Source organism: Schistocerca gregaria, chromosome 2, assembly GCF_023897955.1.
Source record: "Schistocerca gregaria isolate iqSchGreg1 chromosome 2, iqSchGreg1.2, whole genome shotgun sequence".
In the NCBI taxonomy this organism is placed as follows: domain Eukaryota; kingdom Metazoa; phylum Arthropoda; class Insecta; order Orthoptera; family Acrididae; genus Schistocerca; species Schistocerca gregaria.
Window position 1 is genome coordinate 85282586 of NC_064921.1, and position 27554 is coordinate 85310139.

A 27554-nucleotide genomic window follows, 5' to 3' on the forward strand; every position below is an offset into this window, starting at 1 on the left:
CTGCAGAACTAGCACTCCTGGAAGAAAGGATATTGCGGAGACATGGCTTAGCCACAGCCTGGGGGGATGTTTCTAGAACGAAATTTTCACTCTACTGCGGGTTGCTCAGTCGGTAGAGCACTTGCCCGCGAAAGGCAAAGGTCCCGAGTTCGAGTCTCGGTCCGGCACACAGTTTTAATCTGCCAGGAAGTTTCATATCAGCGCACACTCCGCTGTAGAGTGAAAATTTCATTCTAGAAACATCCCCCAGGCTGTGGCTAAACCATGTCTCCGCAATATCCTTTCTTCCAGGAGGTCTGCAAGGTTCGCGGGAGAGCTTCTGTGAAGTTTGGAAGGTAGGAGACGAGGTACTGGCGGAATTAAAGCTGTGAGGACGGGGCGTGAGTCGTGCTTGGGTAGCTCAATCGGTAGAGCATTTGAGCGAGAAAGGCAAAGGTCCCGAGTTCGAGTCTCGGTCCGGCACACAGTTTTAATCTGCCAGGAAGTTTCGTATCAGCGCACACTCCGCTGTAGAGTGAAAATTTCATTCAAGAATAAAACAGTTGGATATCTATACGATTAGGGAAATCAGCGTAACCAACACTAGCGGACAAGATGTACAAATATTATTCACATATTGTAACTCAGTCTTTAATAGGTCAAAGTAAGGATGATATGTAGTAGAGCAGTGAACTGTTGTACTCAAAACGAATGTGTTCATGGTCATCACAATAAAACAAAGAGTGCCATGTAGATGTTTAGTGGTTATGTTGGAGCAGTTAGTTTTCACACGGTTTATTATGTCTTTCAAGGAACTTGAAAGATAATGTGTACCAGCTAGAGAGACGGATGGCGCCTCAATAAGAAGTTCCGAAGTGGCAAGCGTGTAGAGGTGTCACGGTCACTTCTGTGTGGATCGTTACTTGGCGCGACAACAACCAGTTACTTCCAGTGAAGGTTATGAGGTAAATACAGGAAGCCCGAATTCTACTCTAATTTATTGAAGCAAGAAGAGCACTAACAATTAACACAAGGATACCATCACAAGAAACTTTGTCCCTGAGTTATTCCTTTGGAACCAATAGATCCAGTAGTAAGTGATACTGATATTGGTCCGATACATGAACAATCAAAGTACTTTGGCAATTGGAGTGCAAAAACATCCACCAGAAAGTTTGTGGCAAATACTGAGTGTCACGTTCATGTAATTTGTTTCTGTCAGTCGCATAAATTAATACGATCGTGGTGCTATTAACATTGCTCAGACTGGGCTAAAGGCAATCCAGCAGATCATCAACACTGATCTATGTACTGGCTCCAGATTACGGAAAGTAAAGAACTGCATTCTGGTAGGAATAAGACGAAATAGGAAGAGATATTGGGAAAAAGAGTGATTAAATACCACCTTACAAAATAGGCAGGAAAGTGGAAGATGTGAGTTTCACCGGTACCGGTATATTATTAGTTATGATTAATCTTCCAAGATTGGGGCCCATTTACTGATATGGTATTCGTCATACGATACTGGAGCCTGTTTCAAATGTTGCAACCTGCTATCTAATTTTCAGTACTGCGGGACACACTCCACCGAATATAGATGGTTTGGCGATGTACTTCGCCAGCAAGCACGCCGTCAAAGTATTGCTCGAAGGACTGAGAAAAGACCTGGTCGCCAAGGGAAGCAAGATACGAGTTGGGGTAAGTTATCCACTGTATGTGACACATGTCTAACGAACGACCAGGCGCATGCTGTCTAATTTAAACTCAAGGACACTTGCATATCACAATTGTTGTACCTCGTTAATAAAGAAAATTTCGCAAGTGCAGCAATTATAAAGTTACAAGTCTAATAGAATGCATCTAGACCGAGTATAAGACACATCACAGGTGGCTAATAAAATAAGAAAACGCAGCTCCGGACGAAGAATCAATGCTTGAGCGTAGATTATCTTTGCCACACACAAATTAAGTCAATGTATTAGAGTTCAAATAACACAATACGGATTATACCAACAAATGAGGAGGGCAAACAGGGATACATGGTGTTACTTATGATATATGTACGTTTCGTGGGATGTGATTGCAAATCATCTTAAAAGCTAATGTTTGTGGAACTTAGGATCTGGACGGGAACTCTGCGAGCAATATCACAGTCATAGTGATCAACGGACTGCAGCTATAAGATCTAGTATAAATCGCGAAAACAAAGAGAAGATAAAATAGCGACAATATGGTATATTCATAGTAATGTGATATACATAATATTACAAATGATAATGATAATGCAATTTATACTAGAATCTGCACTCGTGGCAATTTCTTTGCAGATTTTTGGTGCAGTAGAGTTTTTAACTGCGTTGCGTCGGTTCACGGTTGCGTTCAGGAAGAATAATGTCTGATTACGCAAAGATGGCTTGAGCCTGACATTTAACCCGGATTGCCTTCACGCAATCTGATTCTTCGATACAGCTACCTAAGGGACCTAACTGAACATAAAAAAAGGTAAATGGATACACGAAAGTGAGTTTTGGTAATGGTTATCAAATCTGAGTTTGAATACATTAGTAGCCTCCCGGAAACAACCGAGATACTGCTATAAAGACCTGACCTGTAGCACAGTTAGCATACATCAAAAGAACAGTAAGGTTACTTATAGAAAAGAATAGAAGGAAAAAGATTTCGTTATGACTCATCAATATATACTAAAAGAATCCTTACCACTGAACATGAGTAAATATCTAACGAACACAGAACTTTCATTTGTTATTTTCCTTCACACATTGCGTGGTACAACACTGTCCTGTTTCGTCTGTCCAATATTTTCTCGAAATCAGTTGTCCTTGCGTGCGCATCAGTATTTCATTGCGTCACACTGTTTTTTGAAGTGTTTGTTGATTTACATTTTTTAGTTCACAAAATATACACTACTGGCCATTAAAAATGCTACACCACGAAGATGACGTGCTACAGACGTGATATTTAACGGACAGGAACACAATGCTGTGATATGCAAATGATTAGCTTTTCAGAGCATTCACACAAGGTTGGCGCCAGTGGCGACACCTACAACGTGCTGACATGAGGAAAGTTTCCAACCGATTTCTCATACAAAAACAGCAGTTGACCGGCGTTGCCTGGTGAAACGTTATTGTGATGCCTCGTGTGAGGAGGAGAAATGCGTACCATCACGTTTCCGACTTTGATAAAGGTCGGATTGTAGCCTATAGCGACTGCGGTTTATCGTATAGCGACATTACTGCTCGCGTTGGTTGAAATCCAATGACTGTTAACAGAATATGGAATCGGTGGGTTCAGGAGGGTAATACGGAACGCCGTGCTGGATCCCAACGGCCTCGTGTCACTAGCAGTCGAGATGACAGGCATCTTATCCGCATGGCTGTAACGGATCGTGCAGCCACGTATCGATCCCTGAGTCAACAGATGGGGACGTTTGCAAGACAACAACCATCTGCACCAACAGTTCGACGACGTTTGCAGCAGCATGGACTATCAGCTCGGAGACCATGGCTCCGGATACCCTTGACGCTGTATCATAGGCAGGAGCGCCTGCGATGGTGTACTCAGCGACGAACCTGGGTGCACGAATGCCAAAACGTCATTTTTTCGGGTAAATCAAGGTTCTGCTTACAACATCATGATGGTCGCATTCGTGTTTGGCGACATCGCGGTGAACGCACATTGGACGCGTGTATTCGTCATCACCGTACTGACGTATCACCCGGCGTGATAGTAGGGGGTGCCATTAGTTACACGTCTCGGTCACCTCTTGTTCACGTTGACGGCACTTTGAACAGTAGACGTTACATTTCGGATGTGTTACGACCCTTGGCTCTACCCTTCATTCGATCCCTGCGAAACACTACATTTAAGCAGGGTAATGCACGACCGCATGTTGCATGTCCTGTACGGGCCTTTCTGGATACAAAAAATGTTCGACTGCTGTCATGGCCAGCATATTTTCCAAATCTCTCACCAATTGAAAACGTCTGGTCGATGGTGGCCGAGCAACTGGCTCGTCACAGTATGCCAGTCAGTACTCTTGATGAACTGTGGTATCGTATTGAAGCTGCATGGGCACCTGTACCTGTACACGCCATCCAAGCTCTGTTTGACTCAATGCCTAGGCGTACCAATGCCCTTATTACGGTCAGAAGTGGTTGTTCTCGGTACCGATTTCTCAGGATCTATGCACCCAAATTGCGTGAAAGTGTAATCACATGTCAGTTCTAGTACAATACATTTGTCCAATGAATACCCGTTTATCATCTGCATTTCTTCTTGGTGTAGCAATTTTAATGGCCAGTAGTGTTGTATAACTTAAAGCGATGCTACACGGCACTTCTTGATATGTCAGCAACGAAACAGTAAAAGGTAATCATGTCTCTAGAACTATACGTAAGAAAAGATAGACTTTTATCAGTCATATGTTTCACATCTTATTACGATCGGGCACTGCAGCAATGAATTAAATATCTGCGCCCACTGGGTCTTAGTGTTTATTCGAAGGAGTTAATGCTGTACACGCGTCTTTGTGTAGACGCACATTACAAAAATACATTTTACCAACTACAACTCGATGGCTGCTCTTCCCTTTTATGTCAAAGATTTTATACACAGAGCATCCGAAACCCAATAATATTACAAAGAGTCGAAGAACATGAAAGGGAAGCAGTAGTTGACAAGGGGATGAAACATTTTGAGGCCTATCCTCAATGTTATTCAGTCTGTAGAGTGGGCGCAATATGCCGTGGCAGCTAGATGCGCAGTCGTCTGGGGAAGTGTGGGAAAGGCGGCAGTGGTGGGGGTCGCTCAGAGCGCCGCAGAGGAAATGCCATTCTAAAGTGAAGCCTACGCTCATATTTTTTTGTAAATATTAAGTGAGACCCTTCCACGCCCACACCTACATGGTGACATCCAAAAAGATCTATCATCACCTTTGCTTTCCTTAGTATGTAAATAGAACTCCGTCGAAAGTGCAGCGATTTATTTTCGCCTGGCTTCTTAACCGTTTACGTCATGAATGCCGAATTTCGAGTTCAACCTACATATTTCTCTCGTTGCCAAGTCAAAATATGCTTCTTTATCCAAAACACAGCGGAGTTTACACTGTCTCATCCCACTAACACATTGTGCAAACAGAATTACTAGAGGATTCTGAAACAGTTGATTATTAACTTTATTAATGGAGGAAATGAGGGAAACAACTGAATTATCAACCATCGTTTCCAAATGCTTGGCGGGCATGATCATGTGATCTCACTCCGTGGGCTTTCTGGTTGTGGGGCTACCTGAATGGTAGGGTTTACCAGGGGAACATTAGCACATGTACTGATCTGAAGCGCAGCGTATCAAGAGAGTTAGCCAGCATACCTACGCACATGCTACGTTCTGCTGAGCAGAATGCAATCCTGCGCTTTCAGACTCTTCTCGGGACTGATGGGCGCCGTATTGAGCCCCTTTTGTAATTATAATGGCATCAGTACGTAATGGTATGATGTACCGTAGCAGCACATTAAAAGTATTTCAGACGAATCGATTCTGCATTATTTCTCTCTCCCATGCCCTTGACATTCATCTTCCCATCTTTGGTATTCGTACTATAGTTAGTTTCAGTGTTATAACGTGTTAAATAGGGAAAATTTAATTATAACTACCTGGTAGAATGCAGTGGAATTTAATCTGGTAGTGATAAGGGAACTAGATTCGAAAGATAAATTTTGATATTTGGCAGCAAAATAACTGACGATGGAAGAAGTAGAGCTAATACCAAAAGCATGACAATGGCGAGAAAAGTATATCTAAAAGGAGAAATTTAGCTAAATCTAATATAAACTTCAGTATAAGGAAATGTTTTCTTGAAGTATTCGTGCGGTCTATACCTTGTTCTGAAGTGAAATGTAGACAATAAGCAGTTCGGACAAGGTGAGAATAGAACCCTATGAAATGTGTTGTTACAGAAGCATGCTGAAGATTAGACGGATGGATCGAATAACTATCGAGGATGTAATGCAGCAAAGTGGAGTGCCGCGTGGGGTTAGCCGAGCGGTCTCAGGCACTGCAGTCATGGACTGTGCGGCTGGTCCCGACGGAGGTTCGAGTCCTCCCTCGGGCATGGGTGTGTGTCTTTGTGCTTAGGATAATATAGGTTAAGTAGTGTGTAAGCTTAGGGACTGATGACCATAGCAGTTAAGTCCCATAAGATTTCACGTACATTTTTAGCAAACTGGCGTACAGAGAAATTTATAGCACAACGTGACTAAAAGAAGGGAGCGGCTGATGGGACAATTCCCGAGGCATCGTTAATTTGGTAATGCAAAGAAACAAAAAGCAGGTTCAAATGGACGTGGGTTTCAGGATTTACGTAGAGCTGCTTCAAATGGCTCTGAGCACTATGGGACCTAACATCTGAGGTCATCGGTCCCCTAGAACTTAGAACTACTTAAACCTAACTAACCTAAGGACATCACACACATCCATGTCCGAGGCAGGATTCGAATCTGCGACCGTAGCAGTCGCCCGCTTCCAGACCGAAGCGCCTAAAACCGCTCGGCCAGCTATGTAGAGATGATGAGGCTTCCACAGAGTAGATTAGTGTAGAAAATTGTATCACATCAGTCTTTGCACTGTACACCACCACAGCAACAAGGACATACTTCCACAAGACGAGCTCTTGATGATATATCCTATACAAACTTCGCCCTGCAGAATGAAATCATTACTAGTCGAGCAAACACGCATACATCAAATAAGCATCAAGGATGCTTTGCAAACAGACTTACACTTGTACATATGGGAAACTAGTAGGTCTGTTTATGAAATCTATAATTTGTCAACTTGCAGAAAAGACATGGTTCGTCTCAAGGCTTTAATTTTAGTAATTTTTGACAAATGATAACAGACTACATTTCACTTAAAGGCCGTCTCAGGCTGCTTTGCAACCAAAACTGGGAGACATTAGTGCACACTGTAGTGTGTACGATATGATCGTTAGTGATATTACAAGTTCAGACTGGGAATGAATGAAGAAAGAAATTCTTATCAAAGGTTCAATTCATGAATTTGCTAACGCGATTATAGAGAAACGAGAGAAAACCAAATCTGCGTTGCCGCAAAGAAATTTGCACTGCCACGCACCGAATGCCACCTCGCTTGCCGACTCACCCGCGACGACAATGGCCCGTTACTGACCCGCAGTCCACACAGCACACACTACGGTTTCCCCTGAATATTTTCACATCACCTCGCATACCTGTGCCGGCCGGAGTGGCCGAGCGGTTCTAGGCGCTGCAGTCTGGAACCGCGAGACCGCTATGGTCGCAGGTTCGAATCCTGCCTCACCCATGGATGTGTGTGATGTCCTTGCGTTAGTTAGGTTTAAGTACTTTTAAGTTCTAGGGGACTGATGACCTTGGAAGTTAAGTCCCATAGTGCTCAGAGCCTTTTTAGCCTCGCATACTTGTCATCTCTGTGCACAGTACTCGTTGATAATTTCATTGCAACTGCTCCAATAGGTGAACGCTCTGGCCTCGTTTCTCCGGTTATAAATTGTTGTCACCACCTATGAAGTAAATATACCTTACCACTTTTCCGACTCTACAAATTATCTGTCTCCTGTCTGCCAATGGCTCAACATTCTAGATTATTCAACAAACAATGCATATGCATATGCCTTCCGACCAACTGGTTATTACATAAGTCATTTCTAACTTTGTGGTCACAGAGTGTCTTACTTATTCAGACACACGATTGTCGTTTTTGTGGTCTTCAGTACGAAGGGTGGTTTGATACACCTCTCCACACTGCTCCACCCAGTACAATGCTTTACACCCGCGCATCTGTAAACTAAATCAATTTGAACGTACTGAATTCATCCTTTGGTCTCCCTCTACGTTTTGTATCCCACATTCCCCCGTCCCACACCCGCCCGCACACTTCCCTCCAGTACTAACCTGATGACTTTATCATGCTTCAACACGTATCCAATCCACTGATGCCTTCCTTCAGTCAAGTCGTGAAATAAATTCAATTTTTACACAATTTGATTAAGTTCCTTCTAATTAGTTGTTCTTGTTGTGGCGGCGGTGTTCAGTCCAGAGACTGGTTTGTGCAGCTCTGCATGGTACTCTATCCTGTGCAGGTTCTTCATCTCAGACTACCTACCGCAACCTACATCCTTGTAAATCCGTTTAGTGTATTCATCTCTTGGTCTCCCTCTACGATTTTTACCTGCCTCGCTGCCCTCCAATACTAAACTGGTAAACCCTTCATACCTCAGAACATGTCCTACCAACCGATCCCTTCTTCTAGGCAAGTTGCGCCACAAATTTCTCTTCTCCTCAATTCTACTCAGTACCTCCGCATTAGTTATGTGGTCTACCCATCTAATATTCTGCATTCTTCTGTAGCACCATATTTCGAAAACTTTAATTCTCTTCTTCTCTGAACTATCTATCGTCCATATTTCACTTCCATACATGGCTAAACGCCACACAAATACTTTCAGAACCGACTTCCTGCCATTTAAATCTATACTCGATGTTAACAAATTTTTCTCCTTCAGAAACGCTTTCCTTGCCATAGCCAGTCTACATTTTACGTCCTATCTACTTCCACAGCCATCAGTTATTTTGCTTCTCAAACAGCAAAACTCATTTACTAGTTTAAGTGCCTCATTTCCTAATCTAACTCCCTCAGCCTCACCTGATTTAATTCGACTACATTCCATTATCCTCGTTTAGCTTTTGTTGATGTTCATCTTACAACCTCCTTTCAAGACACTGTCCGTTCCCTTCAACTGCTCTTCCAGGTCCTTTGCTGTCTCTGACAGAATTGCAATGTCTTCGGTGAACCTCAAAGTTTTTATTTCTTCTCCATGGATTTTAATTCCTACTCCGAATTTTTCTTTTGTTTCCATTACTGCTTGCTCAATATACAGACTGAATACCATCGGGAATAGGCTACAACCCTGTCTCATTCCCATCCCAACCACTGCTTCCCTTTCATGCCCCTCGACTCTTGTAACTGCCATCTGGTTTCGGTACAAATTCTAAATAGCCTTTTTCTCCCTGTAGTATTCCAGTTAACACTGTCAAAATCTTCTTGTAAATCTAGAAATATTATAAACGTAGGTTTGTCATGTCTATCTTCTAAGATGAATCATAGAGTACTACTGTCTCGCACATTTCTTCATTTCTGCGTAACCCAAAGCGATCTTCACAGAGGTCGGTATCTACTAGTTTACTCACTTTTCTGTAAATAATTCATGTCAGTGTTTTGTAACCACAACTTATTATATTGATAGTCCATCAATATTCACACTTTCAGCGCCTGCCTCTTTTGAACTTGTAATTACTGCGTTCTTCCTGAAGTCCGAGCGTATTTCAGCTGTCTCCTATATCTCGCACGCCAGGTGGAATAGTTCCGTCACGGCTGGATCTATCAAGGATCTCCGTAGTTCTGAGGGGATGTCGTCTACTCCAGCGGTCTTATTTCGACTTAGGTGTTTGAATGCTCAGTTCAGTCTTCTGGCAGCATCATGATCTCCACCTCATTTTAATCTAATTTCTGTTCCCTTTCTAATATACGAGGCTATTAAAAAAGATGGAATAGATTTCAAACATTTATTCCTTCCAAACTACAAAAGACAGAAACATAATTCCAACGTTCCTGGAAAGAGAAAAGTTCAAATGTTTATGCACTCAATGTCAGCACCACGTGTTACACGGCAAATATTAAAACCGTGGCTCATTTCCTCCCATACACGAAGTAGCTCGTCTCCCGTTATCGAATTCACAGTGCCATGTCGCAGACATTCAAGAGAGTCAGGAGTATGAGGGATATAAACACGGTCTTTTAAGTAATTCCATCTTGCATGAAAGTGAAGTCATCTGAATCATCCTCAAGCTGAGGAGAAATGCAGTTTTGAAGCATGCCTAGATAGGTTAGTCCTCTCACAGTTTTATCCACCAAGAAGCAAGCAACAACGGCACTGCGGCGGTTATTCTTACGTCTACCACAACTGTTCAAATTTTAAACAGTTGTCTGTCCAGGAGCACTGGAATTATGGTGCTACGTTTTGTAATTTGTGAGATACAAATTTTTGAACTCAGTTTCTTCTTTTTGGATAGCTCTATATTACCGTCAAATTTACTTCGATTCTATAGCCACTCTCTACATTCCCTTCGCTTTTCAGCTTTCCCTTCTTTGCTTAGTACTGTCTTGCCATATGCGCCTTTGATAGTCATACAGCTGAATCTCACTTCTATAATTGTCTCATTATTTCTGTAGGTGACATCTATGTTTTCGCTAGTAACGCATGCTTGTATATCATTATATTCCTTCTGTGGCTATTTCTGCTTTGCCGTTGCTTCAATTTTTAAATGTGTGTATTCCCTTTTGCCAGTTTCATATGCTGAATTTTTGCATTTTGCCCTTTCGTCCTTTGCATTCATTACGTCATGTCTGTGCTTCGTGTATTTGCCGATTTAATCTTCTGCTGCCTTCAGTATTTTATCGCTGAAGACTACCCATTCTTCTACTGTTATGTTCCTTATCTCTCCGATACTCCCAACAGACTCGCGTTCTTCAATTTATTCAAGTCCAATCTCCTTAATTTCTTACCTGTCTGCATTTTCTTTTACTTCTTATCCGAAGTTCACAGCTAATAATTTATGGTCAAAATCCACATCTGTCCCTGGAAGTGTTTCACACTTTAAAATCTGATTTTGGTATCTATGCTCTGCCATTATGCAATATAAGTATTTAAAACCTTTCTGTGTCTCCAAGTCACTTCCACGTACACAATCTCCTCTCACGACTTTTAAACCAAGTATTAGCGACGATTAAAATGTGCTCTGTGCATAATCAAAAATGGTTCAAATGGCTCTGAGCACTATGGGACTTAACATCTTAGGTCATCAGTCACCTACAACTAAGAACTACTTAGACCTAACTAACCTAAGGACATCACACACATCCAACCCCGAGGCAGGATTCGAACCTGCGACCGTAGGAGTCCCGCGGTTCCGGACTGCAGTGCCTAGAACCGCGAGGCCACCGCGGCCGGCTATGTGCATAATCCTATCAGGCAGCTTCCTCTTTGATGCCTATTCTCCGCGTTCTCCTACTGTTTTTCCTTTCCCATTTCCTGCTGCGGATTTCCAGTGCACCATCATAATTAAATTTTTGTCTTCTTTAGCTATCTGAATAATTTCTTTCATCTCATCATACATTCTATCCATCTCTTCATCATCTGTGGCGCTAATTGGCATATTGTACTACTGAGGCGGGTGTGGCGTAGTATCTATCTAAGCTAGTATAATGCGCTAACTATCTGTTCGTAGTAGCGTACCCGTAATCCTATTTTCTTGTTCATTATTAGACCTATTCCTGCATTATCCGATCTGATTTTGTCTTTGTTACCCCTTAGCCCACCTGACTGGATATCCTTATCTTCCTCCCGCTGCAGCTGACTAATTCCCACTATATCTAACCTCAACCTATCCATTGCTCCTACCTACTTACCTACCCCACTAAGGAATCTAACACTCCAAGCTGCGACCTGTGGGATCCTACTTTTATTTTTCCTTGTGACGACATCCTTCCACCGGAGATCCCCGTGGGGGACTATTTTACCTCCTGGATACAATCCCCTCTTTCAATATAATGGCTGTAGTTTCACTTTGCTTTCAGCCGTACGCCGTACCAGCATAGCAAAGCCATGTTGGCTGATGTTAGAACGCCATGTCAATAGTTGCCCCTCCAACCAAACTACTGAAATGTCTGCTGACATCTTTTAGGAACCACAGACTTGTCTGGTCCTTCGACATAAACACGTCCTGTCCTCTGCGGCTGCACCTACACTACGGCTATCTGCATCGTCGCCGTACGCAATCCACTCGACCTCGGCAAGATCCATGGTTGATGCGGAGATGAAATATTCTCTACTAATAACAAAAACAGATTGTAGAGTCACCGGTTTGCATATGATGTCTTGTGTAGGACTGACATACTACTAGCATAATTCACGTCGCTGTTAATTGCTCTACTTTTTAGCCCATTAATATTTTTGTGATTTTTTTTTCCCAAACGGAAGCTCGAGCAGCATATATGAGGAGCGTTCAGTAAGTAATACACGACTTAATTTTGGCCAATTTCGGTTGAAAAAGTTCATGATTTCTTCTAGGGCATCGCGGAATACTCCCGCTTCAACCTCTCCAGTTTCATGCAGTTCCGATTGGTGGGGGCGCTTCACGAAGTCTTCAAAATGGCGGCTGTAAAGGATGTGTCTTCAGCCAGAGAGCTGTCATTGAGTTCCTTTTTGCGGAAAATCAAAGTATCACAGACATTCATAGGCGCTTCGAAAATGTCTGAGGCAATCTGGCAGTAAACAAAAGCACGGTGAGTCGTTGGGCGAGGCGTCTGTCATCATTGCTACAAGGTTGCGCAAAAGTGTCCGATCTCCCGCATGTTGGCCGTTCACATACGTCTGTGACTCCAGCAGTGTCACAACGTGCGGATCAGAATAAAACACCTCGCTTCTCAACCGGACGTCACTGTTGGTAATGCTGACACACCAGTTGGGGTACTCGAAGGCATGTCCCACTGGGTTCCTAGGAAAATTTAAGAATCAACTGCAAAAATGAAACGAACTTGTCCTTCTTCGTGACAACACATGGCCTCACACAAGTCTGTGGACCTGAGAGGAGCTCACAAAAATTCATTGGACTGTTCTTCCCTGCGGCTAGTCCCGGCGGAGGTTCGAGTCCTCCCTCGGGCATGGGTGTGTGTGTTAGGTTAAGTAGTGTGTAAGCTTAGGGACTGATGACATTAGCAGTTAAGTCCCATAAGATTTCACAAACTTCTTTTTTTATCTGTTCTTCCTCATCCACCCTTTACCCTGTTCTCGCGCCTTCCGACTTACATCTGTTTGGCACAATGAGGGATGCACTCCGTGGGAAGCAGTACGTGGATGATGGGGAAGTATCGATGCCGCAGTACGTTGACTCCTAGGTCGACAAGTAGAGCAGTACCATTCGGGCATACAGGCCCTCCGAATGAGACATCGTAAAACCTTAACATTGAACGAAGATTATGTTGAAAAATGCCGTTTTGCAGAGGAAAGAGTGGAGGATAATATAATATATTGGAATCCTGAATCAAACCAAGCTGCTTTCGAGCAAAAAAGTGTTGCCTTACTTAAGGGGAGGTTTACTATCCTTGGCCCGAAAAAAGCATGTTTTTGAGAATTTTATTCTCAGGATGCGTTACAGATATCAATGTCAAACGTGGTAAAAATATTTATTGATACTTCCTCTACAAACTAGAATTTTTTCGACCGGAAATGTCCAAGAGCAAAGGCGTAAATGCCGCCAGAACGAAACAAAATTTCGATGTAGACCTCCACGCGCTTTGTCGCAGGTCATCCGGCTCGTCTGAAATCAAAATTGAGTTGACTTTAGCGAAGTATATAAGATTCTTGTTGAGTTGTATCTCGCTTAAGGTATTTGGACCATCGGAATCAAAATGGCGGCCATTTGGAAAAATATGATTTTTTTTCATCGGTTTTTCGACTTCGTCGGCCAAGTAAAAATACACTGCTGGAAATGGAAAAAAGAACACATTGACACCGGTGTGTCAGACCCACCATACTTGCTCCAGACACTGCGAGAGGGCTGTACAAGCAATGATCACACGCACGGCACAGCGGACACACCAGGAACCGCGGTGTTGGCCGTCGAATGGCGATAGCTGCGCAGCATTTGGCACCGCCGCCGTCAGTGTCAGCCAGTTTGCCGTGCCATACGGAGCTCCATCGCAGTCTTTAACACTGGTAGCATTCCGCAACAGCGTGGACGTGAACCGTATGTGCAGTTGACGGACTTTGTGCGAGGCCGTATAGTGGGCATGCGGGAGGCCGGGTGGACGTACCGCCGAATTGCTCAACACGTGGGGCGTGAGGTCGCCACAGTACATCGATGTTGTAGCCAGTGGTCGGCGGAAGGTGCACGTCCCCGTCGACCTGGGACCGGACCGCAGCGACGCACGGATGCACACCAAGACCGTAGGATCCTACGCAGTGCCGTTGGGGACCGCACCGCCACTTTCCAGCGAATTAGGGACACTGTTGCTCCTGGGGTATCGGCGAAGACCATTCGAAACCGTCTCCAAGAAGCTGGGCTACGGTCCCGCACACCGTTAGGCCGTCTTCCACTCACGCCCCAACATCGTGCAGACCGCCTCCAGTGGTGTCACGACAGGCGTGAATGGAGGGACGAATGGAGACGTGTCGTCTTCAGCGATGAGAGTCGCTTCTGCCTTGGCCCCAATGATGGTCGTATGCGTGTTTGGCGCCGTGAAGGTGAGCGCCACAATCAGGACTGGATACGACCGAGGCACACAGGGCCAACACCCGGCATCATGGTGTGGGGAGCGATGTCCTACACTGGCCGTACACCTCTGGTGATCGTCGAGGGGACACTGAATAGTGCACGGTACATCCAAACCGTCATCGAACCCATCGTTCTACCATTCCTAGACCGGCAAGGGAACTTGCTGTTCCAACAGGACAATGCACGTCCACATGTATCCCGTGCCACCCAACGTGCTCTAGAAGGTGTAAGTCAACTACCCTGGCCAGCAAGATCTCCGGATCTGTCCCCCATTGAGCATGTTTGGGACTGGATGAAGCGTCGTCTAACGCGGTCTGCACGTCCAGCACGAACGCTGGTCCAACTGAGGCGCCAGGTGGAAATGGCATGGCAAGCCGTTCCACAGAACTACATCCAGCATCTCTACGATCGTCTCCATGGGAGAATATCAGCCTGCATTGCTGTGAAAAGTGGATATACACTGTACTAGTGCCGACATTGTGCATGCTCTGTTGCCTGTGTCTATGTGCCTGTGGTTCTGTCAGTGTGATCATGTGATGTATCTGACCCCAGGAATGTGTCAATAAAGTTTCCCCTTCCTGGGACAATGAATTCACGGTGTTCTTATTTCAATTTCCAGGAGTGTATTTATAGTTGATGGATCGGAATAAAAGAGGTACTACTCCTAGGCTATTTAGTTAGCTTCGTCGGCAGAAAAGAATCATGCCAATTGGTTCAGTAGATTTGAAGTTACCGCACCGCACGATAAAAAGAAAGCCATTTGCGAAACCCGTGTTTGAAGTTTTAACTACGTACAAATGCAATAATATACAACTTACATTCAATCTTCTATTCCGGATCCAGAGACTAGTCCTTCCACTTCCTCACAGAGGGCGTTCTGCTCGATCTGGCCAATCTGTGCTTTTCCAGAGCCTCTCGTATGGCCGGTGACAAGAGGTTTTCTGCCGCTTGAACCCGGCGGTCGTCCGAATGCTTGGCGAACTGCGTCGAATAGAGTCCCAGGATGACGTCCAGCGTTGTCATGGTCTTCAGAATTACTGAATACCCTTCGTTAAAGTTGCTAACTGTCAGGAATGTCGCAATCTCCACAGTCTTCACACCAGAATGCAAATGCTTGGGTGCTAATTTCCAAACACAAGCGTTCAAACTGTCATTTGAGTTTTGTGTGTTTCCTCCCAAGTAACGGTACAATAACTCGTCCCCCGAATTAAAAAAAAAACTGGTTCGTGAAAAAGGCAGATTTCAGACAGGTGCATTTTATTGTGCAAAAGCGAATAACAGACATTTCCGTTCCGTATTCGAAAAACCTTTTCAGGGGTGGATTCTAAACACTTTTATGGAGCCAAAAATTCAACTTAAACAAATAGATTTTTTTAACCAAAAGATAGTGAACCACCCCTTAATGAACGTTCCTCGTAATTCAGTTCGTGTTCATTAATGTTGTGTAAAATCTATTTTAGCCGTGTAATACACTATGTATGATCAAAAATCCCTTATAAATATCGAAGCAGAAACTGTAGCGGGACTGCTGCTGCACAAAGGACGACTCTGAATGTGGAGGCAGGCACCAGCGCAGCAGTGACTGATGCAGTCCACTGCAGCCGTGGCTTTCTTAACACTGGACACAGTCCGAAAAAAGAAGAAGACAGAAGACTTGAGGTGTCGTAGTGAATTTAATTTTACATATGGCATAAATAAACAAATTCTTGGCCTACACTACCTTTTACATGAACGCTAGTAATGATGCCAGAATGAGATTTTCACTCTGAAGTGGAGTGTGCGCCGATATGAAACTTCCTGGCAGATTAAAACTGTGTGCCGGACCGAGACTCGAACTCGGGACCTTTGTCTTTTGCGGGCAAGTGCTCTGTGAGAACGGGTCGAGGGTCGTGTTTGGATAGCTCAGTTGCTACAGCATCGTTTATTATGCAGAATAGGCATGCTACTTTCCTAGATTATTATTCTTCCATCGAAATTGAACACCTTGCCAACATTGTGACTACAGGATGATATTTGGAAATATGCTGAAAATAATAATTAACGATTAAATTCGTCAAGTCTAATATTTCGGATAGTAGAGGTTGTCAGTGATCTGTATGTATGAATCCTAGCTGCTTCCTGGGACTTTAGTTCTTGTCGGAATTTTAAGATAATACCAAGACGCTTACCAATGCAGAAGGCATTTTTTCCTTCCCATTTTTGTTTTAACATTTTCTTTCTCTCGGAGAGCAGCCGAGCAACTTTCCTTCGACAATGAAGTGATAGTCCTTTGTGTACCATAACATTTTCTGTTTACTGCTTTGGACAAAAAAAACCCCTCAAGAAGACATTTCATTTCTTATATTGCGCAACAACAGCCTGGATATGATATGTACTTTTTTAATTTCCCTTCCTCATCAATGATATTCCATTGTTTCACTTTGAAAAAAAAAAGTTATAGAGCACTTGCCCCCAAACGGCAAATGTCCCGAGTTCGAGTCTCGGTCCGGCACACGGTTTTAATCTCCCAGGAAGTTTCATGTCAACGCACACTCCGCTGCAGAATGAAAATCTCAGTCTGGAATCATCCCCCGGGCTGTGGCTAAGCCATGTCTCCGCAATATCCTTTCTTTCGGGAGTGCTAGTTCTGCAAGGTTCGCAGAAGAGCTTCTCTGAGGTTTAGAAGGTAGGAGACGAGGTACTGGGGAGTTAAAGCTGTGAGGACGGGTCGGGAGTCGTGCTTGGGTAGCTCAGTTGGTAGAGCACTTGACCGCGAAAGGCAAAGGTTGGGAGTTCGAGTCTCGGTCCGGCACACAATTTTAATCAACCAGGAAGTTTCACTAGTAATGATAATCTATAATTCGAATGGTCAATGTGTTTGTATATAACGTCGTGTGTGTATGTTGTGTGTCCGTGTGTGTGTATGTGAGAGGGAGAGGGGGAGAGAGAGAGAGAGAGAGAGAGAGAGAGAGAAAGAGGGAAGAACAGAAACAGAGACTTTGGATTTTCAAAATTTGATTTCTCTTACTGTACTTACATTTCTTTCAGGAAATTTCTCCAGGGCCAGTACGATCTCAGGCAGTTCCAAACTTGGCAGCTGCGCCTCCAGAGTTACTTGAATTTTTCGCCAAACTGAATAATACACCTTTGCTGGAAACGGAAGACATAGCAGAAGCCGTTGTCTACATGCTGTCGCAGCACCCTCGGGTACAGGTGTGTAACATGCAGTACCGAATCGGTAGAGTGCAAATGTTTATTCATACATTGTAGATTGGTAGCATTGCTCTAAAATAGTCCATTGCACGTATCCTTTCCTAGTAATCTTGGAAATAAGTTGATCATATGGTGACTACCTGGCATTAAGTAAGCTAACAGTTTAAAACCAGGCATTTCTATGGTTTTGTATAAAAACTGTGATGTGTTCATGATACGGGGCCACGAAGCGTTATTCGTGAGTTGTTTGTAGCGGCGTAAGGTAGTCCGTATCACGCACCTCATAGTAGTCTCATCTCTTTGCTTCGGATTCTCTTAAGCAACGGACTGAGTCGATAGCAATTTCCAGAAAACCAAACATGTTTACAGTCAGAAACTCTAACGAGAAGCCACCAGGCACTGTGTGGGCGTAATATTAACTGAAGGCAGCTAGGAGACAGTGTTCATCAAATAAGTGGACGGCACATACATCTACATCAATATTGTCTGCTTGCCTACATATTCATGATAAAATTAACCACAAAAGTATGGTTTTTGAATTAACACATATTCACTCTGACAATATGTATGTCACACTAACAAAGTCATTGACAGCCAGTTACTTGAAGAACAGCTTCCACAACAAGAACAAAATTCTGTCACGTACATCTATATATACATAAATATTATCTACGTTCCTACATGTTCATGGTAAAATTAACAACAAAAGTATGGTTTTTGAATAAACACATATTCACACTGACAATATGTAGGTCACACTAACAAAGTCATTGTCAGCCAGTTACTTGAAGAACAGCTGCCACAACAAGAACAAAATTCTGTCACGTACATCTATATATACATAAATATTATCTACGTTCCTACATGTTCATGGTAAAATTAACAACAAAAGTATGGTTTTTGAATAAACACATATTCACACTGACAATATGTAGGTCACACTAACAAAGTCATTGTCAGCCAGTTACTTGATGAACAGCTGTCACAACAAGAACAAAATTCTGTCACGTACATCTGTATATACATAAATATTATCTACGTTCCTACATATTCATGGTAAAATTAACAACAAAAGTATGGTTTTTGAATAAACACATATTCACACTGACAATATGTAGGTCAGACTAACAAGGTCATTGTCAGCCAGTTACTTGAAGAACAGCTGCCACAACAAGAACAAAATTCTGTCACGTACATCTATATCTACATAAATATTATCTACGTTCCTACATATTCATGGTAGAATTAACAACAAAAGTATGGTTTTTCAATAAACACATATTCACACTGACAATATGTAGGTCAGACTAACAAAGTCACTGTCAGCCAGTTACTTGAAGAACAGCTGTCACAACAAGAACAAAATTCTGTCACGTACATCTATATAAACATAAATATTATCTACGTTCCTACATGTTCATGGTAAAATTAACAACAAAAGTATGGTTTTTGAATAAACACATATTCACACTGGCAATATGTAAGTCAGACTAACAAAGTCATTGTCAGCCAGTTACTTGAAGAACAGTTGCCACAAGTTTTGTGATTTGTTCGCCGTCGCCGTATTGGTCTCATACCTTGGGCGCTTGTTGAGACGGACAATTGCGGATGGTAGTTGAGACCTCTTATTTAACTGCTGTGATTCGTTTTTGTTGATCATGTTATTTCTTTGTGTGACACAGTGTCTGAAACTAGTCGCGAAAGGCCACACAGAAATGATACAGCTGGTCCCGTGAAGCGAATTCAAAACTGCCCGTTACAAGACAGCGAGTAAATGCACCTAGTACGGAATCACATAGTTCATCAAATGATAAAGAGTGTTTAGTCATCACGCAGTTACATTATTGAACAGCGTTTGGTATTCTTGACGTTTCAAATATACACCGCCTGATCAAAACTATCTGAATACCTGTTAATAGACATTAATATCTAGTGTGCCAGTCCTTCTGCTTTGTGAGGCCTAGAACTCTGCTAGGGACACATTCATTGAGTTGTCTAAATGTCTGTGAAGTACTGACAGCCCTTTCTTCCTAATGAGCCGAAATCAGAGAAGCTACTGACGTAGGACTCTGGGGTCTGAAGCGAAGTCGGCGTCCTGTGTCATCGCAAAGTTTTTCCACTGGGTTCAGATAGGGACTCTGTAACGGCGACTCCATTAGGGGACCATATTTGCCCACAGATCACTGCCCCTTACACATGCCATTTCATGACAGTATGTTGTCGGACTGATGCAGACAATTATAATCTCCGAACTGTTCATCTACAGTTGTCGGTACACAATGCTGTAAACTGAATTTATATCCTTCCACATTTAGCGTATTCTTAAACGCAATTGGGGGACAACACACTAACCAGGAAAAACACCCCCTACACTGTAACACTGCCTCGTCAATACTTCCACTACACGTGATAGCAGGTAAATTATACGCCCACTAAGCACGCTGAGCAAAACATGTAACACGATTGTCGAAAGGGCTAAGAGTTGAAGTCAGTTTCTGCTTCTAATTGTCATTTATTGTAATTTAATAACCTTTACAACCAAAACGGCACATAGCATCTTTACCGAATTCAACTCTCTCATGGCTGAAGGCCTCCAAGAAGAAATCTTAACAAGATAAAGATCCAATTAAGTTAGCAATAAAATAATTCAAAAAACAACATATGCAAAGTGCAATATAAATGGCTGATGGCCATAATTAAATACCAAAATTTGAGAATATATTACCATAGACTCTTAAAGGCAGAAGGCCAGCATGGTTAACAACAAGAAATCTTAAAGAAGCAACATATGCAAGGTGCAGTACTAATGGCTGAGGGCCACAATTAAACTTCAAAATTTTTTAAACATATTACCATAACCTTTAAAGACAGAAGGCCGCAGTGTTTAATCTTGAAAGATAAATTTAAAAATTAGTTTTGTAATGTTTTAAGAAAACAAAACAAATAGCCATAGCCGAAAAACTTAAAATAGCTGACAACAGATAACTAAAACACCGGAGGCAGTCAGAAAGCCTCCATGGAAGTCGGTCTGCACTCGTTCAAGTAGGCGAGACAGGTGGTGAGCCCAACTACACTTGATTCGTCGGAACCCAACCAGGGGGGACAGCCACGGACCGACCGACACAGTGACTTGCTTTCTACATCTACATCTACATGACTACTCTGCAATTCACATTTAAGTGCTTGGCAGAGCGTTCATCGAACCACAATCATACTATCTCTCTACTATTCCACTCCCGAACAGCGAGCGGGAAAAACGAACACCTAAACCTTTCTGTTCGAGCTCTGATTTCTCTTATTTTATTTTGATGATCATTCCTACCTATGTAGGTTGGGCTCAACAAAATATTTTCGCATTCGGAAGAGAAAGTTGGTGACTGAAATTTCGTAAAAAGCTCTCGCCGCGACGAAAAACGTCTATGCTGTAATGACTTCCATCCCAACTCGTGTATCATATCTGCCACACTCTCTCCCCTATAACGCGATAATACAAAACGAGCTGCCCTTCTTTGCACCCTCTCGATGTCCTCCGTCAATCCCACCTGGTAAGGATCCCACACCGCGCAGCAATATTCTAACAGAGGACGAACGAGTGTAGTGTAAGCTGTCTCTTTAGTGGACTTGTTGCATCTTCTAAGTGTCCTGCCAATGAAACGCAACCTTTGGCTCGCCTTCCCGACAATATTATCTATGTGGTCCTTCCAACTGAAGTTGTTAGTAATTTTAACACCCAGGTACTTAGTTGAATTGACAGCCTTGAGAATTGTACTATTTATCGAGTAATCGAATTCCAACGGATTTCTTTTGGAACTCATGTGGATCATCTCACAATTATTCTGTCAATTAGTACATGAGAACTCAAACCGGCAGTGTTACAAACGTGATAATCCACAATGGAGTACCTATTAGCTGTCAAAATTACACACCATGTTGGACAGCGACAACAGGTGAGGAAAGGATGCTACGTGAAATTACGTTAGTGGCTAGGGCAGGTAACCGGAATACTAACGGCCACTAGGCAGAAAATTCCGCTGGTACACTTGAATTTGAAACACGGTAATAGTTGACTTCGCTCAAAAGAACACTGCCTGAATTTACGTCAATGCCCAGGGCAGGTAACCACAACGCTGCCGGTCACAAGACAGAAAATTTCACTGGTGCACTCAAATCGTAGTCGACCAAAATAGCCAATTGCACCGCATGGCGGCTAAACCTCAGCAGTAGAACCATTGGGTGTTGCTCACCGGAAAACCTCCCCAGCAGCAAACCACCGAAGCAAACCACCACAACGTGAATGGACGTCGCTTGGGTAGTTGAAACCACTACTCAGCTTTGACGTCCTGGGTCGGTGAACCACGAAGCTCGTAGCGATCGGACAGCTCCACACACGCTCCGTCACTGCGCAGGGGCTGCCGACGGCCCTAGCCGACTGCACCGCGCGGAGACAACTTCCCTCGTCTGCAATAACCGCCAGACTCCCTCCAGACCCCCTTGCCGGATACTATATGCACCAAACCAAAGATGGTACACGGCGCAAATATCGATACGCATCACTTCCGCCACACGTAGAAGGAAGAAGAACCACGACGTAACCGCGACAAGGGCGGGAAACCAAACACAGATAGACAACAAAGTTCACGGAAACGCATAGGTGGGAGAGAGCACGGCTCAGTAAAGTTCACCATACATTCGCCAAACCGAAACCCTTCCATTGGATTGCCATACGGTATATTGTGATGCATCACGACAAATTACTCGTTTGCAGTTATGCACTGTCCGGTGTGGTCGCTGTTACACCTTCTGACGCGTCGGCTAGTGTTGACTATTGAACTGACTGGTTTGTGAGAAGCTGTTCGACCATCTTATTCTTCCTTGACCTCCCTACGCACAGGCATTGTAGTATCTGTACATCCTGTAGCACGTAGGTACTCACGAGACATTCCTTCCGCTGACTTCGTGCAATTTTATACAACCACCCTCCCCAATGCTCCACGGTAGCTGAGCGTCGGTAGATCAGGTCCGTCTCGTCTTGATTTACTTGTGGTTTCCACCATCATTGGACCAGAGCAGCGTTAGAAGGGTTGAAATGTTTCTGATGAATTTCTTACTCAGATGATATCCAGTGATTAGCCAAGGTTGTAAGTCTCAGAGCTCTGGTGAATGACCCATTGTGCTGTTACTGCTTCTCCACTGACAACACAGTACTCCCCCCTCCTTTTATACATTCCATATGGATGTCGGGATACTTTGATCAGATAGTGTAAGTTTTACAGAATAGACATTAGATAGTATTTAGTGGTTAAGCAACTACTCGACTAGCTGTTCTGTCGGCCATCATGGGAGTCAGCACCAACACAAACAAGGAATGAGAGATATCCATCTTTTTGATTTGCAGCTCCTCATATTGGCCGTGTTTGCAGTTAAAACTTTTTGGATTTGAGGTCCGCCAGTTATGCAAAACACCAAATGATGTTGATGAGAAAGTTCGTTTTTTTTTTTTTTTTTTTTGGCTGAGAGTTCTTCTAGAGTGTAATTTAGTTTTTCGCGATGTTTTCGCGCCTATTTTCGTGTTTACTCACGTTTTCTTGTGGCAAGCACTTCCATTCTCCACATCATGCTGAGATGCTGTGATGCATGTGTAGCTATTTCCACAAATAACGTAGTAAAACGCTTTTCACTACACCAGAACACAGTGTGATTGTGGTTTGTTGTGTACCACAGCCCCGTCAGTGTTCATTTGTTCACCAGAGTTTGGCACCAAATTTGAATTTTATTTGCATTTCATCTTTGTGTGTGTGTGTGTGTGTGTGTGTGTGTGTGTGTGTGTGTTTGTGTGTGTGTGTGCTCGCGCGCGCAAACACATATGAAAAATAAATACACTAAAATCTGCAAACATGCAACATTTACACACAAATAGGAACACCATATAATTGACATCACACACAGCTAAGAAACACACAGAAAACACACACACACACACACACACACACACACACACACACACAACGATAAAATGAAAATAAAATTGAAATTTGGGGCCGAACTCTCTGGTGAACAAATGAACACTGACTGGGCTGGGAAACATAACATACCACAATCACACCGTTTGTCTACTTTATTTGTGGAACTAGCTACGTATGCTTCACAACATCTCAGCATGATGCGGAGAATGGAAATGCGTGCCACACGAAAACGTGAGTAAACACGAAAATAGGTGCGAAAACATCGCAAAAAACTAAATTACACTCTAGAAGATAGGTTAACTCTCAGCATAAAAAAAATCTTTCTCATCAACATAATTTGGTTGCAGATAACAAGCTACCTGTAATAATTAACACAAAAGTGGTCCAGAAAATTCATGCTCACCAAATGTAAAGGTATTTACAATAAGAAACGATCTGTTGTTTGAACTAAAAATGCACATAATTTTATAATCGTGTAACAAGAATGTCCACATTGCACAATAAATAAAAACGAAAACTCACTGATGATGGCACAGTGATGCCGAAACTTGTTTGGGTACTGAGAAAAAGGGTGTTTTGCATAACTGGCGGACCTCAAATCCAAAAAAAAAGGAATGAGAGAACTTGCGATGGCAGGTGACAGCAATCCAAAAATAACGTGTACATTAAACTTTCAAATTATTACAGTAGTTTATTGCTAAAAAAATTATAAATATAACCTAACTTGAGGTGCTGCTTGTGCCTCCTACAAGCAATTACTGTTCATTGTAACTCCTCTCAGAACCCAGGGTATGTATCGTCTCTCTAATACTCAGTAGTGATGTTATCGAAGTCTGGGATCGAACTGAGGGCCCACTAGTGATGGGCGACTGGTTAAACCAGCGTTGAGATTGGGCGCTGAACTCTGTCTTACTTGAGGTGTGGCGCTGTCCGCTCTTTCCATTGGCTGGCGTGTCAGCGCGTCCTTGATTACGTTTCGTGGCGCTGGGTTGGTCGATGTGCGGTCGATGTTTTAAATCCGCACACTAGTTGCAGCTTCCTACAGTTCTCACTTACTACACGCTACATATCTGAAAGGATGGTTCAGTCAGACTACCTACAAATGTTAACAGACAGGTCATGTGACGAGAGCTGCAGGTCGAAACTTTACTGTCAGATTCTGTTCTTAGTTTCGACCTGCATATGCACGCTTCTGAAGGTCCAGTTCCTAACAGCACAAACTGCACAAACATGTGTCACAAACAGAATCATGAAGTCGATTGGAGTAAAACTCACTGGGACGAAATACAAGTCCACCCCTTTATAGAGCAGACGAGTCGCTTTCGAGCGCTGTAGACGACGTAGAATTGTGACCAGGTGGTGGTGCGATCTCCAGCGTTGAGGGTAAGTCAAGGCAGTGAAGTTGTGTGTATGTACCAGTGAGCTGTACAGAACGAGTGCAATAAGATGCGTCGACGTGAAGAAGGCAGAATGGCAGAAATGAGCCACTGTATTTGGACGAGGAAGATACCCAGGACGAACTTACCCGAGTCGTTGGTGTATCAGCGAGAACTGCCTAACCTATACACTAGGAACGGTACAGCCAGCAACCTTGTAACAAGGAGTTTGAGCAGCAGTCGTAAAAAATTCTAACCAGCAGCGACGAGGTACCAGTGTCATGTCTTGTCAATGACAATCAGTTTCAAACTCGACAGGAATTTCTACTGAGTGAATACAGCTCCACTTACATTTCCGAGCCAACGTTATTAATCGTCTTGCATGTAATATACACTCATGTTCAGAAAAGTAAAACACCTTGAACCACTATAGATATGACGTTCATATTCACAGGACATGTACATTGGTTTGTTCTACAGAAATGATTGACATTTTAGTCACCTCATTTCAGCATGCCTAGTAGGCACAAGGTCCACCAACAACCCTGATAAGTTGTTCCATGCGTGATGGCGTCGACGCGAATAAGGCGCGTATGGCGCCATGTGGTATAGCCATCCATGCTGCACTCACTTGGTTCCAAAGTTCATCCATGATGGTTGGCTTTGAGTAACAGTGCTTCACACGTCATTTCGCCCTATCGAACACACATTCGACTGGCGACAAGTCTGGTGATCTGGTGGGCCAGGGCAAAAGCCTGACTTCCTGGACCACCAAGAAGGCACGCGTTCGTGCAGCAATATGTGGCCGTGCATTGTCTTGCTGAAAAATTGTGTCTTGGTTGTTGTACAGAAAAGGTATGGCTACGGGTCGCAGTATGTCATTCACTTAGGTCAACGGGTGACAGTGCCCTGGACTCGCGCCGGTTGTGGTTTGTTGTTTTACCTGATAGCACCCCACACGATAAGCCTTTGAGTTGACATTGTATGTCTTATGTGAATGCAGTCACTGTTAGCCGCTCCTGTCTGCTGCGAACCAGCCGGCCGCGGTGGTCTCGCGGTTAAGGCGCTCATTTCGGAACCGCGTGACTGCTACGGCGCAGGTTCGAATCCTGCCTCGGGCATAGATGTGAGTGATGTCCTTAGGTTAGTTGGGTTTAAGTAGTTCTAAGTTGTAGGGGACTGATGACCACAGATATTAAGTCTCATAGTGCTCAGAGCCATTTGAACCATTGCTGCGAACCAAAATGCGGCCAACATTTTCAAACAAACACAGCTAAAAGCTGGTGGTCAAGGGAAGGCAGGATTCGGTTACGATTGTGGACGGGGTCGTAATCAGATACCATTGGTTGCCTTTTACAGTTACACACATTTATTTTTAAAACAGTAATTGCAGACTCAACAATAAATAAAAAATACCACACGTTATTAATGAATACCTTTTCTGTAAAATAATAGTGATTTCAGTGCGTTGCAATTTAGCACATTACCATAAAATACAGACACATATCATGCAAAAAAAAGCCACTGTGATCACGGCTGAGGGCCTTACACGCGAAGAATGGCAATAAATTAAGAATGTTTAAGAACTCATTGCAATTACAACTTACAGGAATTGAAATATTAAAAAGTAAGTGGCCACAAACACAGCAGAAGGTATCAGACACCAGCAATGGCAGATCACGGCTGAAGGCCTTGCACGCCTGGAACGGCAATTATATAAAAAATCTAGAAACCTGCTGTAAAACAGCAAATACAAGCAAAGGTTAATTAAAAGAAACGAACAACTGACCACCAAACGGGTGAAATAATATGATGGTAACCTTGTAACACAACCCTTACACTGCTAGATTTATTCCAGAATGCGACAGGAACTACTAGAGATACATAACCGTTAATGTAGGCATTACAAGGTATGGTAATAAATAATACATTAATAAAACACAAGGACCAGTCACAGACGGTGCTCCAGGAATCGACCTCAGAGAAGGTCCAGCAACAAACACTTTCGCGAGCGATGCGATAGACAGGCAAGAGTTGCATCCACTTCACGGGATGGTAACTCAGACTAGTGACACTCTAACGAATGACTGATGATAATCTTGCTGAAGCTACCTCACGTCCGATAAACCAAATGCAACTATGGAACAATACGCCAAAGCGGAAACCGGCGGAGTGCACTACGATCCCAGAATACTGTGCTTACAGCGCCTGGAACGAGAGAGGAATCAGTACCACCAGACTAGAAGAATCACAAACGGCCTACAATGAAGAAAGCTGTCAAAACTGCACGCCTTACTGGATAGCAGAGGCAAGGCCAGGAAATGTACACTGCCATTACATGCACTAACCCCCGGGGCAGGTAACTGGGGCGTTAGCGGTCACAAAGCAGGAAACGTACCGCTGGTTGAACTTAACAAATTGTAACAAGCTGAACGCAATAAATAGTAATAAGAAGTGGAGGAAAGCTAATCAGATCCGCCTTCCCCAAGCACTCCACTCGCTGCTCTTCGCCTCGGCGACACTACGAGCAGCAACATGAACCCAAGTCACGGGAGAATAGCGAGATGTCACAATGGTGGAGGTTCCTAAACTGGATTGAAACGCAGTCATCTTAAAGCCTGCAGGATCTGGTT

The 27554-nt window shown here is 43.4% G+C and overlaps 1 protein-coding gene across 3 annotated transcripts in view; it reads left to right on the forward strand.

Moving 5' to 3' along the window:
• Positions 1-27554, forward strand: part of LOC126336364 (dehydrogenase/reductase SDR family member 11-like) — a 477124-nt gene that overhangs the window by 79860 nt on the left and 369710 nt on the right. Inside the window, exons 4-5 of one of the 3 annotated variants that reach the window (XM_049999962.1) lie at positions 1548-1677; positions 17418-17582. The exons of the other annotated variants lie outside the window; for them this stretch is intronic. Of the exons in view, the coding sequence (XP_049855919.1) occupies positions 1548-1677; positions 17418-17582 (295 nt within the window). The remainder of the gene's footprint in view (positions 1-1547; positions 1678-17417; positions 17583-27554) is intronic. 3 annotated transcript variants of the gene reach the window in all.